Source organism: Bombina bombina, chromosome 8, assembly GCF_027579735.1.
Source record: "Bombina bombina isolate aBomBom1 chromosome 8, aBomBom1.pri, whole genome shotgun sequence".
NCBI classification, from domain to species: Eukaryota; Metazoa; Chordata; class Amphibia; order Anura; family Bombinatoridae; genus Bombina; species Bombina bombina.
In genome coordinates, this window is record NC_069506.1 from 173,171,320 (window position 1) to 173,188,245 (window position 16,926).

The window sequence follows — 16,926 nt, forward strand, 5'->3', positions numbered from 1 at the left end:
GTCACAAGGGATGACATTCCGCAGACCGGAGTGGGTCATCGTCACGACCGACGCCAGTCTGATGGGCTGGGGCGCGGTCTGGGGATCCCTGAAAGCTCAGGGTCTTTGGTCTCGGGAAGAATCTCTTCTACCGATAAATATTCTGGAACTGAGAGCGATATTCAATGCTCTCAAGGCTTGGCCTCAGCTAGCGAGGGCCAAGTTCATACGGTTTCAATCAGACAACATGACAACTGTTGCGTACATCAACCATCAGGGGGGAACAAGGAGTTCCCTAGCGATGGAAGAAGTGACCAAAATCATTCTATGGGCGGAGTCTCACTCCTGCCACCTGTCTGCTATCCACATCCCAGGAGTGGAAAATTGGGAAGCGGATTTTCTGAGTCGTCAGACATTGCATCCGGGGGAGTGGGAACTCCACCCGGAAATCTTTGCCCAAGTCACTCAGCTGTGGGGCATTCCAGACATGGATCTGATGGCCTCTCGTCAGAACTTCAAAGTTCCTTGCTACGGGTCCAGATCCAGGGATCCCAAGGCGGCTCTAGTGGATGCACTAGTAGCACCTTGGACCTTCAAACTAGCTTATGTGTTCCCGCCGTTTCCTCTCATCCCCAGGCTGGTAGCCAGGATCAATCAGGAGAGGGCGTCGGTGATCTTGATAGCTCCTGCGTGGCCACACAGGACTTGGTATGCAGATCTGGTGAATATGTCATCGGCTCCACCTTGGAAGCTACCTTTGAGACGAGACCTTCTTGTTCAGGGTCCGTTCGAACATCCGAATCTGGTTTCACTCCAGCTGACTGCTTGGAGATTGAACGCTTGATCTTATCGAAGCGCGGGTTCTCAGATTCTGTTATCGATACTCTTGTTCAGGCCAGAAAGCCTGTAACTAGAAAGATTTACCTCAAAATTTGGAAAAAATATATCTGTTGGTGTGAATCTAAAGGATTCCCTTGGGACAAGGTTAAGATTCCTAAGATTCTATCCTTCCTTCAAGAAGGATTGGAAAAAGGATTATCTGCTAGTTCCCTGAAGGGACAGATTTCTGCCTTGTCTGTGTTACTTCACAAAAAGCTGGCAGCTGTGCCAGATGTTCAAGCCTTTGTTCAGGCTCTGGTTAGAATTAAGCCTGTTTACAAACCTTTGACTCCTCCTTGGAGTCTCAACTTAGTTCTTTCAGTTCTTCAGGGGGTTCCGTTTGAACCCTTACATTCCGTTGATATTAAGTTATTATCTTGGAAAGTTTTGTTTTTAGTTGCAATTTCTTCTGCTAGAAGAGTTTCAGAATTATCTGCTCTGCAGTGTTCTCCTTATCTGGTGTTCCATGCAGATAAGGTGGTTTTACGTACTAAACCTGGTTTTCTTCCAAAAGTTGTTTCTAACAAAAACATTAACCAGGAGATTATCGTACCTTCTCTGTGTCCGAAACCAGTTTCAAAGAAGGAACGTTTGTTGCACAATTTGGATGTTGTTCGCGCTCTAAAATTCTATTTAGATGCTACAAAGGATTTTAGACAAACATCTTCCTTGTTTGTTGTTTATTCCGGTAAAAGGAGAGGTCAAAAAGAAACTTCTACCTCTCTCTCTTTTTGGATTAAAAGCATCATCAGATTGGCTTACGAGACTGCCGGACGGCAGCCTCCCGAAAGAATCACGGCTCATTCCACTAGGGCTGTGGCTTCCACATGGGCCTTCAAGAACGAGGCTTCTGTTGATCAGATATGTAGGGCAGCGACTTGGTCTTCACTGCACACTTTTACCAAATTTTACAAGTTTGATACTTTTGCTTCTTCTGAGGCTATTTTTGGGAGAAAGGTTTTGCAAGCCGTGGTGCCTTCCATTTAGGTGACCTGATTTGCTCCCTCCCTTCATCCGTGTCCTAAAGCTTTGGTATTGGTTCCCACAAGTAAGGATGACGCCGTGGACCGGACACACCTATGTTGGAGAAAACAGAATTTATGTTTACCTGATAAATTACTTTCTCCAACGGTGTGTCCGGTCCACGGCCCGCCCTGGTTTTTTTAATCAGGTCTGATAATTTATTTTCTTTAACTACAGTCACCACGGTACCATATGGTTTCTCCTATGCAAATATTCCTCCTTAACGTCGGTCGAATGACTGGGGTAGGCGGAGCCTAGGAGGGATCATGTGACCAGCTTTGCTGGGCTCTTTGCCGTTTCCTGTTGGGGAAGAGAATATCCCACAAGTAAGGATGACGCCGTGGACCGGACACACCGTTGGAGAAAGTAATTTATCAGGTAAACATAAATTCTGTTTTTTCCTGTTTAACTCGTACTGCTTAGTTTTTTTTTTTTTTTTGTTTTTTTTAAACCCCTGAAGAGTGGTAGTCCTCCGCTGTTCTTCCTTTTTTTTTTTTTTTTTTTTTTTTTTAATTTACGGAGCACTACAATCCAGACGTTATGCTCGGATCACCATATGTTGCTTCTCATGAGCGTGCGTTTCAGCGCACATCAGCCGCTATCCGGGACCGGTCAATCAGAACCTCTGGCTTATATGGCCATTTAGCCTTGACCAGCTCTGCCCCCTCAGTCTTATTTCTTTTATAAAATGTACTTCATTCTTTTAGTATCATTTGTTAAAAAAATGCACCACTGGGAGCTAGTTGAATACAACCGGTAAGACAGTGGCGAGGCATATATATGCAGCCATCAATCAGCAGCTATCTCCCAGGAGTGCATTGCTGCTCCTGAGCATACCTCGGTGTGCTTTTAATCAAAGTATACCAAGAGAACAAAACAAAATAGACACTAGAAGTTAATTGGAAAGTTGTTTAATATTGTATGCTCTATCTGAATCCTTAAAGACATTTTTTGAATTTTGTGTCCTTGTAATGCTCTAAATTTGGGACTGGAGCATTAACTGGTAATCGAAATGCTGAAACCTATAGAAATGTTACAACAGATAAGTTATGTTATTTCTAGTTTTTGTACAATATTATGAGTTACTAATCTGATCTTTATTCTCCCTGATTGTAGGTATCTAATTAAACATTCTGCTAATATTGCTGCTGTAAACAGCGATGGTGATGTACCCCTTGATATTGCTGAAGATGACTGCATGGAGACTTTGCTCCGTGCTGAAATCTCAAAAAGAGGTAAGAGGTCCATTTATTTTTATAATTAGAGGTAAGAAAACTAATTCTTTAAACTGAAAGATTAGTTGTTGCATTTCAGTATACTAGAAAACTTTCTGGTCATGCAAAGTATCAAAATCTATCTTCTATAAGTCTGTGTATTGAAACTCACTGAACCTATATTAACCCTGAGTATTATGTTTTAGTGTTTTGTATTAATTGCTCACTCTCATGGTATTGCTAAAAAGTGGTGTAGCAGAAGCTTGATGTGCAGGCCATGACACGTTTATATCAAATTGAGGGAGCCAACTGCAAATTTTAGGATCCAGACACTTCTTGATTGGTAATGGTGTATGGGGGGAGCTATTACTGGGCCCTTATTTCCCAAGTTTAGGTATTTATTTAGAGGCATGGTAAAGCTTGGATTCCAATGACCGAAGATCAGAAAAAGAACACGTGTGAACAGTAAGAAATGACTGTTCCTTGTATTTTACTAGTCACTGAGAAATAAATAAATGTTTAATTTCTCTTGTAAGGTGTATCCAGTCCACGGATCATCCATTACTTGTGGGATATTCTCATTCCCAACAGGAAGTTGCAAGAGGACACCCACAGTAGAGCTGTAATATAGCTCCTCCCCTAACTGTCATACCCAGTCATTCTCTTGCAACTCTCAACAAGCAAGGACGTTGTAGGAGAGAGTGGTTAAATATAGCTAGTTTATTTTCTTCAATCAAAAGTTTGTTATTTTTAAATAGTACCGGAGTTGTGCTATTTTTCCTCAGGTAGTAAATAGAAGAAGAATCTGCCTGAGGTTTCTATGATCTTAGCAGGTTGTAACTAAGATCCATTGCTGTTCTCACATATGTCTGAGGGGATTACACAGATGAGGTAACTTCAGCGAGAGAATGGCGTGCAGTTTATTCTGCTATCAGGTATGTGCAGTTATAATTTTTTCTAGAGATGGAAAACACTAGAAAATGCTGCTGATACTGGATTAATGTAAGTTAAGCCTGAATACAGTGATTTAATAACGACTGGTATCATGCTTACTCCCAGGGGTAATACCCTTATGATATTGCAATATAAAACGTTTGCTGGCATGTTTAATCGTTTTTATATATGCTTTGGTGATAAAAACTGTATTGGGGCCTAGTTTTTTCCACATGGCTGGCTTAAATTTTGACTAGAAACAATTTCCACTGTTGTAGTATAAAAGTTACAGTTGGTGCAGTTAAAATTACAAACTGTGACATCCAGCTTCCCTCAAAGGCCCTCTGAATGCTATAGGACATCTCTAACGGGCCCAAAGGCTTTCCAAAGTAGTTTATTGGGGAAGGTAGGGGCCACAGCTTGCTGTGGCAGTTGGTTGTGACTGTTAAAAAAAGTCTCTTTAGTTTTTTTGATCCGTTTTTTGAACTAAGGGGTTAATCATCAATTTGCAAGTGGGTGCAATGCTCTGTTAGCCTATTATACACACTGTAAAAATTTCGTTTGATTTACTGCATTTTTTCACTGTTTTTCAAATTCTGACAAAATTTGTTTCTCTTAAAGGCACAGTACCGTTTTTTATATTTGCTTGTTAACTTGATTTAAAGTGTTTTCCAAGCTTGCTAGTCTCATTGCTATTCTGTATAAACATGTCTGACATAGAAGAAACGCCTTGTTTATTATGTTTAAAAGCCATGGTGGAACCCCCCTCTTAGAATGTGTACCAAATGTACTGATTTCATTTTATGCAATAAAGATCATTTTCTGTCTTTAAAAATTTTATCACCAGAGGAATCTGACGAGGGGGAAGTTATGCCGACTAAATTTCCCCACGTGTCAGACCCTTTGACTCCCACTTAAGGGACTCACGCTCAAATGGCGCCAAGTACATCTAGGGCGCCCATAGCGTTTACTTTACAAGACATGGCGGCAGTCATGGATAATACACTGTCAGCGGTATTAGCCAGACTACCTGAACTTAGAGGTAAGCGAGATAGCTCTGGGGTGAGACAAAATGCAGAGCATACTGACGCTTTAAGAACCATGTCTGATACTGCCTCACAATATGCAGAAGCAGAGGAAAGAGAGCTTCAGTCAGTGGGTGATGTTAATGACTCAGGAAAGATACCTGATTCTAATATTTCTACATTTAAATTTAAGCTTGAACACCTCCGCGTGTTGCTTAGGGAGGTTTTAGCTGCTCTGAATGACTGTGATACCATTGCAGTGCCAGAGAAATTGTGTAGACTGGATAAATACTTTGCAGTGCCGGTGTGTACTGATGTTTTTCCAAATACCTAAAGGGTTTACAGAAATTATTAATAAGGTATGGGATAGACCAGGTGTGCCGTTCTCTTCCCCTCCTATTTTTAGAAAAATGTTTCCAATAGACGCCACCACACGGGACTTATGGCAGACAGTCCCTAAGGTGGAGGGAGCAGTTTCTACTCTAGCAAAGCGTACTACTATCCCTGTCGAGGACAGTTGTGTTTTTTTTTTTTTTTTATAGATCCAATGGATAAAAAATTAGAGGTTACCTTAAGAAAATATTTATTCAACAAGGTTTTATCCTACAGCCCCTTGCATGCATTGCCCCTGTCACTGCTGCTGCGGCGTACTGGTTTGAGTCTCTGGAAGAGGCTTTACAGGTAGCGACTCCATTGGATGACATACTTGGCAAACTTAGAGCACTTAAGCTAGCCAATTCTTTTATTCTGATGCCATTGTTCATTTGACTAAACTAACGGCTAAGAATTCTGGTTTTGCTATACAGGCGCGCAGAGCGCTATGGCTTAGATCATGGTCAGCTGACGTGACTTCAAAATCTAAGCTACTTAACATTCCCTTCAAGGGGCAGACCCTATTCAGGCCTGCTTGAAGGAGATTATTGCTGATATCACTGGAGGAAAAGGTCATGCCCTTCCTCAGGACAGGTCAAAATCTAGGGCCAAACAGTCTATTTTTCGTGCCTTTCAAAACTTCAAGGCAGGTGCGGCATCAATTTCCTCTAATAATAAACAAGAGGGAACTTTTGCTCAATCCAAGACGGTCTGGAGACCAAACCTGACCTGGAAAAAAGGTAAGCAGGTAAAAAAGCCTGCTGCTGCCTCTAAGACAGCATGAAAGAACGGCCCCCTATCCGGGAACGGATCTAGTAGGGGGCAGACTTTCACTCTTTGCCCAGGCGTGGGCAAGAGATGTTCAGGATCCCTGGGCGTTGGAAATTATATCCCAGGGATATCTTCTGGACTTCAAAGCTTCCCCCCCAAAAGGGAGATTTCACCTTTCACAATTATCTGCACACCAGATAAAGAGAGAGGCATTCTTACACTGTGTACGAGACCTCCTAGTTATGGGAGTGATCCATCCAGTTCCAAAGGAGGAACAGGGACAGGGTTTTTACTCAAATCTGTTTGTGGTTCCCAAAAAAGAGGGAACCTTCAGAACAATTTTGGATCTAAAGATCTTAAACAAATTCCTCAAAGTTCCGTCCAAGATGGAAACTATTCGTACCATCCTACCACTGATCCAGGAGGGTCAATATATGACTACAGTGGATCTAAAGGATGCTTATCTTCACATTCCGATACACAAAGATCATCGGTTTCTCAGGTTTGCCTTTCAAGACAGGCATTACCAGTTGTAGCTCTTCCCTTGGGATTAGCTACAGCCCCAAGAATCTTTACAAAGGTTCTAGGGTCGCTTATGGCGGTCCTAAGGCCGCGGGGCATAGCAGTAGCCCCTTATTTAGACGACATCCTGATACAGGCGTCAAACTTCCAAATTGCCAAGTCTCACACGGACGTAGTACTGGCATTTCTGTGGTCGCATGGGTGGAAAGTGAACGAGGAAAATAGTTCTCTATCCCCACTCACAAGAGTTTCCTTTCTAGGGACTCTGATAGATTCTGTAGAAATGAAAATTCACCTGACGGAGTCCAGGTTATCAAAGCTTCTAAATTCCTGCCGGGTTCTTCATTCCATTCCGCGCCCTTCGGTGGTTCAGTGTATGGAAGTAATCGGCTTAATGGTAGCGGCAATGGACATAGTGCCGTTTGCACGCTTACATCTCAGACCGCTGCAACTATGCATTCTCAGTCAGTGGAACGGGGATTACACAGATTTGTCCCCTCAACTGAATCTGGACCAAGAGACCAGGGATTCTCTTCTCTGGTGGCTATCTCGGGTCCATCTGTCCAAAGGTATGACCTTTCGCAGGCCAGATTGGACAATTGTTACGACAGATGCCAGCCTTCTAGGTTGGGGTGCAGTCTGGAACTCCCTGAAGGCTCAGGGATCGTGGACTCAGGAGGAGTCTCTCCTTCCATTAAATATTCTGGAACTAAGAGCGATATTCAAGGCTCTTCAGGCTTGGCCTCAGTTAGCAACTCTGAGGTACATCAGATTTCAGTCGGACAACATCACGACTGTAGCTTACATCAACCATCAAGGGGGAACGAGAAGTTCCCTAGAGATGTTAGAAGTTTCAAAAATAATTTGCTGGGCAGAGATTCACTCTTGCCACCTATCAGCTATCCATATCCCAGGTGTAGAGCACTGGGAGGCGGATTTTCTAAGTCGTCAGACTTTTCATCCGGGAGAGTGGGAACTCCATCCGGAGGTATTTGCACAACTGATTCATCGTTGGGGCAAACCAGAACTGGATCTCATAGCGTCTCGCCAGAACGCCAAGCTTCCGTGTTACGGATCCAGGTCCAGGGATCCCAAGGCGATACTGATAGATGCTCTAGCAGCGCCCTGGTCTTTCAACCTGGCTTATGTGTTTCCACAGTTTCCTCTGCTCCCTCGACTGATTGCCAAGATCAAGCAGGAGAGAGCATCAGTGATTCTGATAGCACCTGCGTGGCCACGCAGGACCTGGTATGCAGATCTAGTGGACATGTCACCCTTTCCACCATGGTCTCTGCCTCTGAAACAGGACCTTCTACTTCAGGGTCCTTTCAACCATCCAAATCTAATTTCTCTGAGGCTGACTGCCTGGAGATTGAACGCTTGATTTTATCAAAGCGTGGCTTCTACGAGTCAGTTATTGATACCTTAAGACAGGCACGAAAGCCTGTCACCAGGAAAATTTACCATAAGGTATGGCGTAGATATCTTTATTGGTGTGAATCCAAGGGTTACTCATGGAGTAAGGTCAGGATTGCTAGGATATTAACTTTTCTCCAAGAAGGTTTGGAAAAAGGATTGTCGGCTAGTTAAGCGTCTGGCAGATGTTCCAGATGTTCAGGCGTTTTGTCAGGCTTTAGTTAGAATCAAGCCTGTGTTTAAACCTGTTGCTCCACCATGGAGCTCAAACTTGGTTCTTAAGGTTCTTCAAGGAGTTCCGTTTGAACCTCTTCATTCCATAGATATCAAGCTTTTATCTTGGAAAGTTCTTTTTTTGGTAGCTATTTCCTCGGCTCGTAGAGTCTCTGACCTATCTGCCTTACAATGTGATTCTCCTTATCTGATTTTTCATACGGATAAGGTAGTCCTGCGTACCAATCCTGGGTTCTTACCTAAGGTGGTATCTAACAAGAATATCAATCAAGAGATTGTTGTTCCATCCTTGTGTTACGCAATCTGGACGTGGTTCGTCAAACATCTGCTTTGTTTGTTGTCTACTCTGGACAGAGGAGAGGTCAAAAGTCTTCTGCAACCTCTTTTTCTTTTTGACTAAGAAGCTTAATCCGCTTAGCCTATGAGACTGCTGGACAGCAGCCTCCTGAAAGGATTACAGCTCATTCCACTAGAGCTGTGGCTTCCACTTGGGCCTTTAAAAATGAGGCTTCTTTTGATCAGATTTGCAAGGCGACGACTTGGTCTTCGCTTCATATTTTTTAAAATTTTACAAATTTGATACTTTTGCTTCTTCGGAGGCTATATTTGGGAGAGAGGTTTTACGGGCAGTGGTTCCTTCCATTTAAGTTCCTGCCTTGTCCCTCCCTTCATCCGTGTGCTTTGGTATTGGTATCCCACAAGTAATGTGATGACCCGTGGACTGGATACACCTTACAAGAGAACACAATTTATGCTTACCTGATAAATTTATTTCTCTTGTGGTGTATCCAGTCCACGGCCCGCCCTGTCATTTTAAGGCAGGTAATTTTTAAATTTAAACTACAGTAACCACTGCACCCTATGGTTCCTCCTTTCTCGGCTTGTTTTCGGTCTAATGACTGGCTATGACAGTTAGGGGAGGAGCTATATTACAGCTCTACTGTGGGTGTCCTCTTGCAACTTCCTGTTGGGAATGAGAATATCCCACAAGTAATGGATGATCCGTGGACTGGATACACCACAAGAGAAATAAATTTATCAGGTAAGCATAAATTGTGTTTTTAACTTGGTTATTTTTATTGTAAATACTATGTTTAGAATATAGTGGTTGTAAATTATATGAGCAAATAACTATAAATAAGATTATGAATCAAACATTCTGATGATTGCTTCGATAAGTAAATTGTATTAAATGAAATCCATAAAAGTGCTTCTTTAAACCATCACCTGTTGGGGTAAATACCTGACAGCACTAATTGTCCTGGCTTACTGTTGCTCATGTTTGTTTCAGGTTGGTGTCTGCTCCAAATTACTCCTTGTCCTTAGATCACATAAAGATAGAAGTAAAATACATTCTTTTAAACCTAGAATTTAATCACAAAGCCGAATTCCCTTTTCTTTCATGTAATTGGCAAGAGTCCATGAGCTAGTGACGTATGGGATATACAATCCTACCAGGAGGGGCAAAGTTTCCCAAACCTCAAAATGTCTATAAATACACCCCTCACCACACCCACAATTCAACTTTACAAACTTTGCCTCCTATGGAGGTGGTGAAGTAAGCTTGTGCTAAGATTTCTACGTTGATATGCGCTTTTCAGCATTTTGAAGCCCATTTCCTCTGAGTACAGTGAATTTTTAGAGGGATGTGAAGGGAGTATCACCTATTGAATGCAATGGTTTTCCTCACGTGGATCTATTTCATAGGTTCTCTGTTATTGGTCGTAGAGATTCATCTCCTACCTCCCTTTTCAGATCGACAATATACTCTCATATTCCATTACCTCTACTGATAACCGTTTCAGTACTGGTTTGGCTATCTGCTATATGTGGATGGTTGTCTTTTGGTAAGTATGTTTTCATTACTTAAGACACTCTCCGCTATGGTTTGGCACTTTATGTATTTATATAAAGTTCTAAATATATGTATTGTACTTATATTTGCCATGATTCAGGTTTCAGTATATTTCCTTTTGCAGACTGTCAGTTTCATATCTGGGAAATGCATTTTTTTAGGAAAATTTATTTCTTACCTGGGGTATAGTCTTTTTTCAATTTACTGTCATTTTCAAATTTGCGGGCAGAATTAGGCTTGCGAGGGCGCAAAATGCCAGAGTTTATTGCGTCATTCTTGGCACAAGTTTATTTTTTTTTGGTGTGAAGTTACGTTGGACGTAAAATCGTAATTTCCGGCGTCTTAGTTGACGCCGGGTCCTTTCACAAGGTTACATCATGTGACGCGAGTGTGTAGTTTTTGGCACAAAAAATATTTTTTCTGTTTGTTGTACGCCATACTTGGCGCCAAATACTTTCATTATTTAAGATCCCATTCTTTTTTTTCCTGTCTTTTTTTCTATGTCAAGGGCTATGCTGTTTGCATTTTTTCCCATTCCTGAAACTGCCATATAAGGAAATGGATAATTTTGCTTTATATGTTTTTTCTCTTACATTTGCAAGATGTCTCAATCTGATCCTGTCTCAGAAATCACTGTTGGAACCCTGCGGCCTGATAACAGTTCTACCAAAGCTAAGTGCATTTGTTGTAAACTTGTGGAGGTTATACCTCTAGCTATGGTTTGTATTAGTTGTCATGATAAACTTTTATGTGCAGAGAATGTATCCATCAGAAATAGTTAATTACCTGTTGCTGTTCCCTCAACATCTAATGCACAAGATATACCTGTAAATTTAAAATAATTTATTTCTGTTTCTATTCAGGAGGCTTGGTCTGCCATTCCGCCTTCTAATAAACGTAAAAGGTCTTTTAAAACTTCTCATAAGCTTGACGAAATTTCAAATGACCAGCAACATACTGAATTATCCTTCTCTAATGAGGATCTATCTGGTTCAGAAGATCCTGCATCAGATATTGACACTGACAAATCCTCTTATTTATTTAAAATGGAGTATATTCGTTTGTTAAAAGAAGTGTTGATTACATTGGATATGGAGGAAACTAGTCATCTTGATATTAAAACTAGTAAACGTTTAAATTCTGTTTATAAACCTCCTGTGGTTATTCCAGAGGTTTTTCCAGTTCCTGATGCTATTTCTGATATGATTTCTAAGGAATGGAATAGGCCTGGTACTTCTTTTATTCCTTCTTCAAGGTTTAAAAGATTGTATCCTTTGCCAGAAGTGAGATTGGAGTTTTGGGAAAAGATCCCCAAAGTTGATGGGGCTATCTCTACTCTTGCTAAACGTACTACTATTCCTACGGAAGATAGTACTTCTTTTAAAGATCCTTTAGATAGGAAACTTGAATCTTATCTAAGGAAAGCTTATTTATATTCATGTCATCTTCTTAGGCCTGCAATTTCTTTGGCTGATGTTGCAGCTGCTTCAATTTTTTGGTTGGAAACTTTAGCGCAACAAGTATCGGATAATGATTTGTCCAGCATTGTTAAGTTGATTCAACATGCTAATAATTTCATTTGTGATGCCATTTTTGATATCATCAAAATTGATGTTAAATCTATGTCTTTAGCTATTTTAGCTAGAAGAGCTTTGTAGCTCAAATCTTGGAATGCTGATATGACTTCTAAGTCCAAATTGCTATCTCTTTCCAAGGTAATAAATTATTTGGTTCTCAGTTGGATTCAATAATTTCAACTGTCACAGAGGGGAAGGGAGTATTTTTGCCTCAGGATAAAAGACCTAAGGGTAAATGTAAAGTTTCTAACCGTTTTCGTTACTTTCGACAAAATAAGGAACAGAAACCTATAATTCCCCCAAGGAAGCTGCTTCCAATTGGAAGCCGCCTTCAAATTGGAATAAATCCAAGCCATTTAAGAGATCAAAACCAGCCCCCAAGTCCGCATGAAGGTGCGGCCCTCATTCCAGCTCAGCTGGTAGGGGGCAGATTAAATTTTTTCAAAGATGTTTGGATCAATTCGGTCCAAAATCATCAATGGATTCAGAGTATTGTCTCTCAGGGGTACAGAATACGATACAGAGTAAAGACCGCCTGTGAGAAGAGTTTTTTTTCTCACGCATTCCGGCAAACCCAGTAAAGGCTCAGGCTTTCCGAAGTGTGTTTCAGACCTGGAGTTATCAGGGGTAATCAGGCCAGTTCCGTTTCAGGAACAGGGTCTGGGGTTTTCTTCAAATCTTTCATTGTCCCAAAGAAAGAAAATTCATTCAGACCAGTTTTGGATCTAAAGATTTTGAATCGATATGTAAGAGTACCAACTTTCAAAATTGTAACTATAAGGACTATTCTGCCTTTTGTTCAGCAAGAGCATTATATGTCCACAATAGACTTACAGGATGCATATCTTCATATTCCGATTCATCCAGATCACTATCAGTTCCTGAGATTCTCTTTTCTAGGAGAGCATTAGCAATTTGTTGCTCTTCCTTTTGGCCTAGCGACAGCTCCAATAATTTTTTCAAAAGTTCTAGGTGCCTTACTCGCTCAGTCTTTACGTTCTGCAGAATCTCACACGAATCAACTAGTGTTGTGCATGGAAGTTTTAGGTCTCATGACTGCAGCATCGGACGCGATCCCCTTTGCTCGTTTTCATATGAGAACTCTCCAGCTTTGTATGCTGAACCAATGGTGCGGGGATTATACAAGGATATCACAATTAATATCCTTAAATCTCAATGTTCGACTTTCTCTGATTTGGTGGTTAGATCACCATCGTATAATTTTAGGGGCTCTTTCGTTCGTCCAACCTGGACTGTGATCACAACAGATGCAAGTATTTCAGGTTGGGGAGCTGTTTGGGGATCTCTGACAGCACAAGGGGTTTTGAAATCTCAAGAGGCGAGATTACCGATCAATATTTTGGAACTCCGTGCGATTCTCAGGGTTCTTCAGTTTTGGCCTCTGTTGAAGAGAACCGTTCATTTGTTTTCAGACAGACAATATCACAACTGTGGCATATGTCAATCATCAGGGTGGGACTCGCAGTCCTCAAGCTATGAAAGAAGTATGTTGGATACTTGTTTGGGTGGAATCTAGCTCCTGACTAATTTCTGCGGTTCAAATCCCAGGTATAGACTGGAATGAAGCGGATTACCTCAGTCGTCAGACTTTACATCCGGGAGAATGGTCTTTCCACCCAGATGTGTTTTCTCAAATTGTTCAGATGTGGGGACTTCCAGAAATAGATCTTATGGCATGTCATCTAAACAAAAAACTTCCCAGGTACCTGTCCAGGTCCAGGGATCCTCAGGTGGAAGCAGCGGATGCATTGACACTTCCTTGGTGTTATCAACCTGCTTATATTTTCCCGCCTCTAGTTCTTCTTCCAAGAGTGATCTCCAAAATCATCATGGAGCAATCGTTTGTGCTGCTGGTGGCTCCAGTATGGCCTCACAGGTTTTGGTATGCGGATCTTGTTCGGATGTCCAGTTGCCAACCTTTGCCACTTCCGTTAAGGCCGGACCTTTTATCTCAAGGTCCGTTTTTCCATCAGGATCTCAAATCATTAAATTTGAAGGTATGAGAATTGAGTGCTTAGTCATAGAGGTTTCTCTGACTCAGTGATTAATACTATGTTGCAGACTCGTTAATCTGTTTCTAGAAAGATTTATTATTGAGTTTGGAAGACTTACATTTGATGATGTTCTTCTCATAAATTCTCTTGGCATTCTTTTAGAATTCCTAGAATTTTACAGTTTCTTCAGGATGGTTTGGATAAAGGTTTGTCTGCAAGTTCCTTGAAAGGACAAATCTCTGCTCTTTCTGTTCTTTTTCACAGAAAGATTGCTAAACTTCCTGATATTCATTGTTTTGTGCAGGCTTTGGTTCGTATCAAGCCTGTCATTAAATCAATCTCTCCTCCTTGGAGTCTTAAGTTAGTTTTGAAGGCTTTACAGGCTCCTCCCGTTTGAGCCTATGCATTCTTTGGACATTAAACTACTTTCTTGGAAAGTGTTTTCTTTTGGCCATCTCTTCTGCTAGATGAGTTTCTGAATTATCCACTCTCTTGTGAATCTCCTTTTCTGATTTTTCATCAGGATATGGCGATTTTGTGGACTTCATTTAAATTCTTACCTAAGGTTGTGAATTCTAACAACATTAATAGAGAAATTGTTGTCCCTTCCTTGTGTCCTAATCCTAAAAATTCTTTGGAGAGATCCTTACATTCTTTGGATGTGGTAAGAGCTTTGAAATATTATGTTGAAGCTACTAAAGATTTCAGGAAGACTTCTAGTCTATTTGTTATATTTTCTGGTTCTAGGAAAGGTCAGAAGGCTTCTGCTGTTTCCTTGGCTTCGTGGTTAAAGCTTTTGATTAACCAAGCTTATTTGGAGTCGGGTCCAGCCCCGCTTCAGAATTACAGCTCATTCTACTAGATCAGTCTCCACTTCGTGGGCTTTTAAGAATGACGCTTCAGTTGATCAGATTTGCAAAGCAGCAACTTGGTCTTCTTTGCATTCATTTACTAAATTCTACCGTCTTCGGAAGCAGTTTTTGGTAGAAAAGTTCTTCAGGCAGTTTCAGTTGTTTCAGTTTGATTCTTCTGCTTATGTTTTAAGTTTTTCTTTTCATTTATGAGAATAAACTTATATTTTGGGTTGTGGATTAATTTTTTTAAGCGAAAAATGGCTGTTTTTGTTTTATCCCTCCCTCTCTAGTGACTCTTGTGTGGAGTTCCACATCTTGGGTATTGCTATCCCATACGTCACTAACTCTTGCCAATTACATGAAAGACAACATAATTTATGTAAGAACTTACCTGATAAATTCATTTATTTCATATTGGCAAGTGTCCATGGGGCCCACCCTTTTTTATGGTGGTTATAATTTTTTTGTATAAAGCACAATTATTTCCAAATTCCTTTGTTGATGCTTTTTACTCCTTTCTTATCACCCCACAACTTGGCTATTCATTAAACTGAATTGTGGGTGTGGTGAGGGGTGTATTTATAGGCATTTTGAGGTTTGGGAAACTTTGCCCCTCCTGGTAGGAATGCATATCCCATACGTCACTAGCTCATGGACTCTTGCCAATATGAAAGAAATGAATTTATCAGGTAAGTTCTTACATAAATTGTTTTTTAAAGCTGAATTCCCATCTATTGCGCATGCAATTATTTGTGTGTGCGCTGAATAAGCGGGCTACTACTAATCACCATGGGAAATGGCACCAAGCATTTGTCCTTCTATATCTATCTGAAACCATTGTCTTCATGTTTCTGAATTCTGCATGTGTACCGGTGTTTTGTGTTTCCAGCAATTGATATTGAAGCTGCTAAGCGGGAGGAAGAAGAGGTGATGCTGCAGGATGCCAGACAATGGCTTAATGCTGGCAAAATTGAGGACTCTCGACACCCCAAGACTGGAGCAAGTGCACTGCATGTTGCTGCAGCTAAAGGCTACATTGAAGTCATGAGGTAATTTAGGTCATTGCATTTTAAGTTGTTTGCTTTAAATGCGTTAAGTGCAATCCCATCATTTCCTCTGTTTTAGTCTGTAAAAAAATGAGCATAATTACTTGAAGCTAAAGAGACATACATGTGATACCTTTTTAATACATTATTCCTCTTTTTCTTTCTAATGCTAGTGAGAGTCCACAAAAACCTATTCTTACAAATGGGATTTACATTGACTGGCCACCAGGAGGAGGCAAAGACACCCAACCAGAAAATTCAACTATCCCTCCTACTTCCCATTCCCTCGTTGGTGGAGATGGCGGTGCTCTGCAGAATTTATTCTTATGGAAATACTCAATGGATAGTTCCTAGAAGAGAGGGTTATGGGAGTTACAGCTGACCACCTTGTCAATCTTTGTAGAGTTTTGTTCATCAGCAGCCTTGAGGTGTAGCAGAGAAGTTTTCTCGCCTCCCTCAGTAGGACAATGTTGACTCCCTCATCTTGTTCTGACATGTTAGTTACAGGGGACTAATTTCTGTGATTTTGTTTTGTTTTGTTTTGTTTTTTTCAGCACAGGTTGGTATGGAGCCATCTGTCGGAACAGCAGGTGTAAGTCTCTCTCTTTCCCCTTACACAGTCTAATTGCCTAGTTTATATGGGGGCATAAGGCTTTAACACATATACTTTCATATACTTTCTACTTAAAGGGCCACTAAACCCAAAATCTTTCTTTCATGATTCAGATAGAGAATAGAAATTTAAACAACATTACAATTTACTTCTATTATTTATTTTGCTTCATTTTTTTAAATATCCTTAGTTGAAGAAAAAGCAATGCACATGGTGAGCCAATCACACGAGGCTTCTATGTGCAGCAACCAATCAGCAGCTAGTGAGCATATCTAGATATGCTTTTCATCAAAGAATATCAAGAGAATAAAACAAATTAGATAATATAAGTAAATTAGAATGATGTTTAAAATTGCATTCTCTTTCTAAATCATAAAAAAAAATGTGGGTGGCATGTCCCTTTAACGAAGGTAAAGTGGGACTTTTTTGTCACTCTTTTTTTTTTTCTCTCTCCTTAGGATTGATCTTTTAAAAGTGTGTGTGTGTGTGTGGGGGGGGGGGGTGGTTTCCTCAGACTTGGGTTCTTTTTTTCTTTTTTCTTTTTTTTTTTAAAAAGTGCAAGGTTCTGAACTGCTCAGTTCGTCGCATACTGAACTAA

At 40.8% G+C, this 16,926-nt stretch overlaps 1 protein-coding gene across 2 annotated transcripts in view; it reads left to right on the forward strand.

The window, feature by feature from the left end:
* PPP1R12C (protein phosphatase 1 regulatory subunit 12C) overlaps nucleotides 1-16,926 on the forward strand; it is a 666,212-nt gene that overhangs the window by 156,308 nt on the left and 492,978 nt on the right. For both annotated transcript variants that reach the window (XM_053690707.1, XM_053690708.1), the window contains exons 3-4: nucleotides 2,998-3,116; nucleotides 15,559-15,718. In XM_053690707.1, the coding sequence (XP_053546682.1) occupies nucleotides 2,998-3,116; nucleotides 15,559-15,718 (279 nt within the window). The remainder of the gene's footprint in view (nucleotides 1-2,997; nucleotides 3,117-15,558; nucleotides 15,719-16,926) is intronic.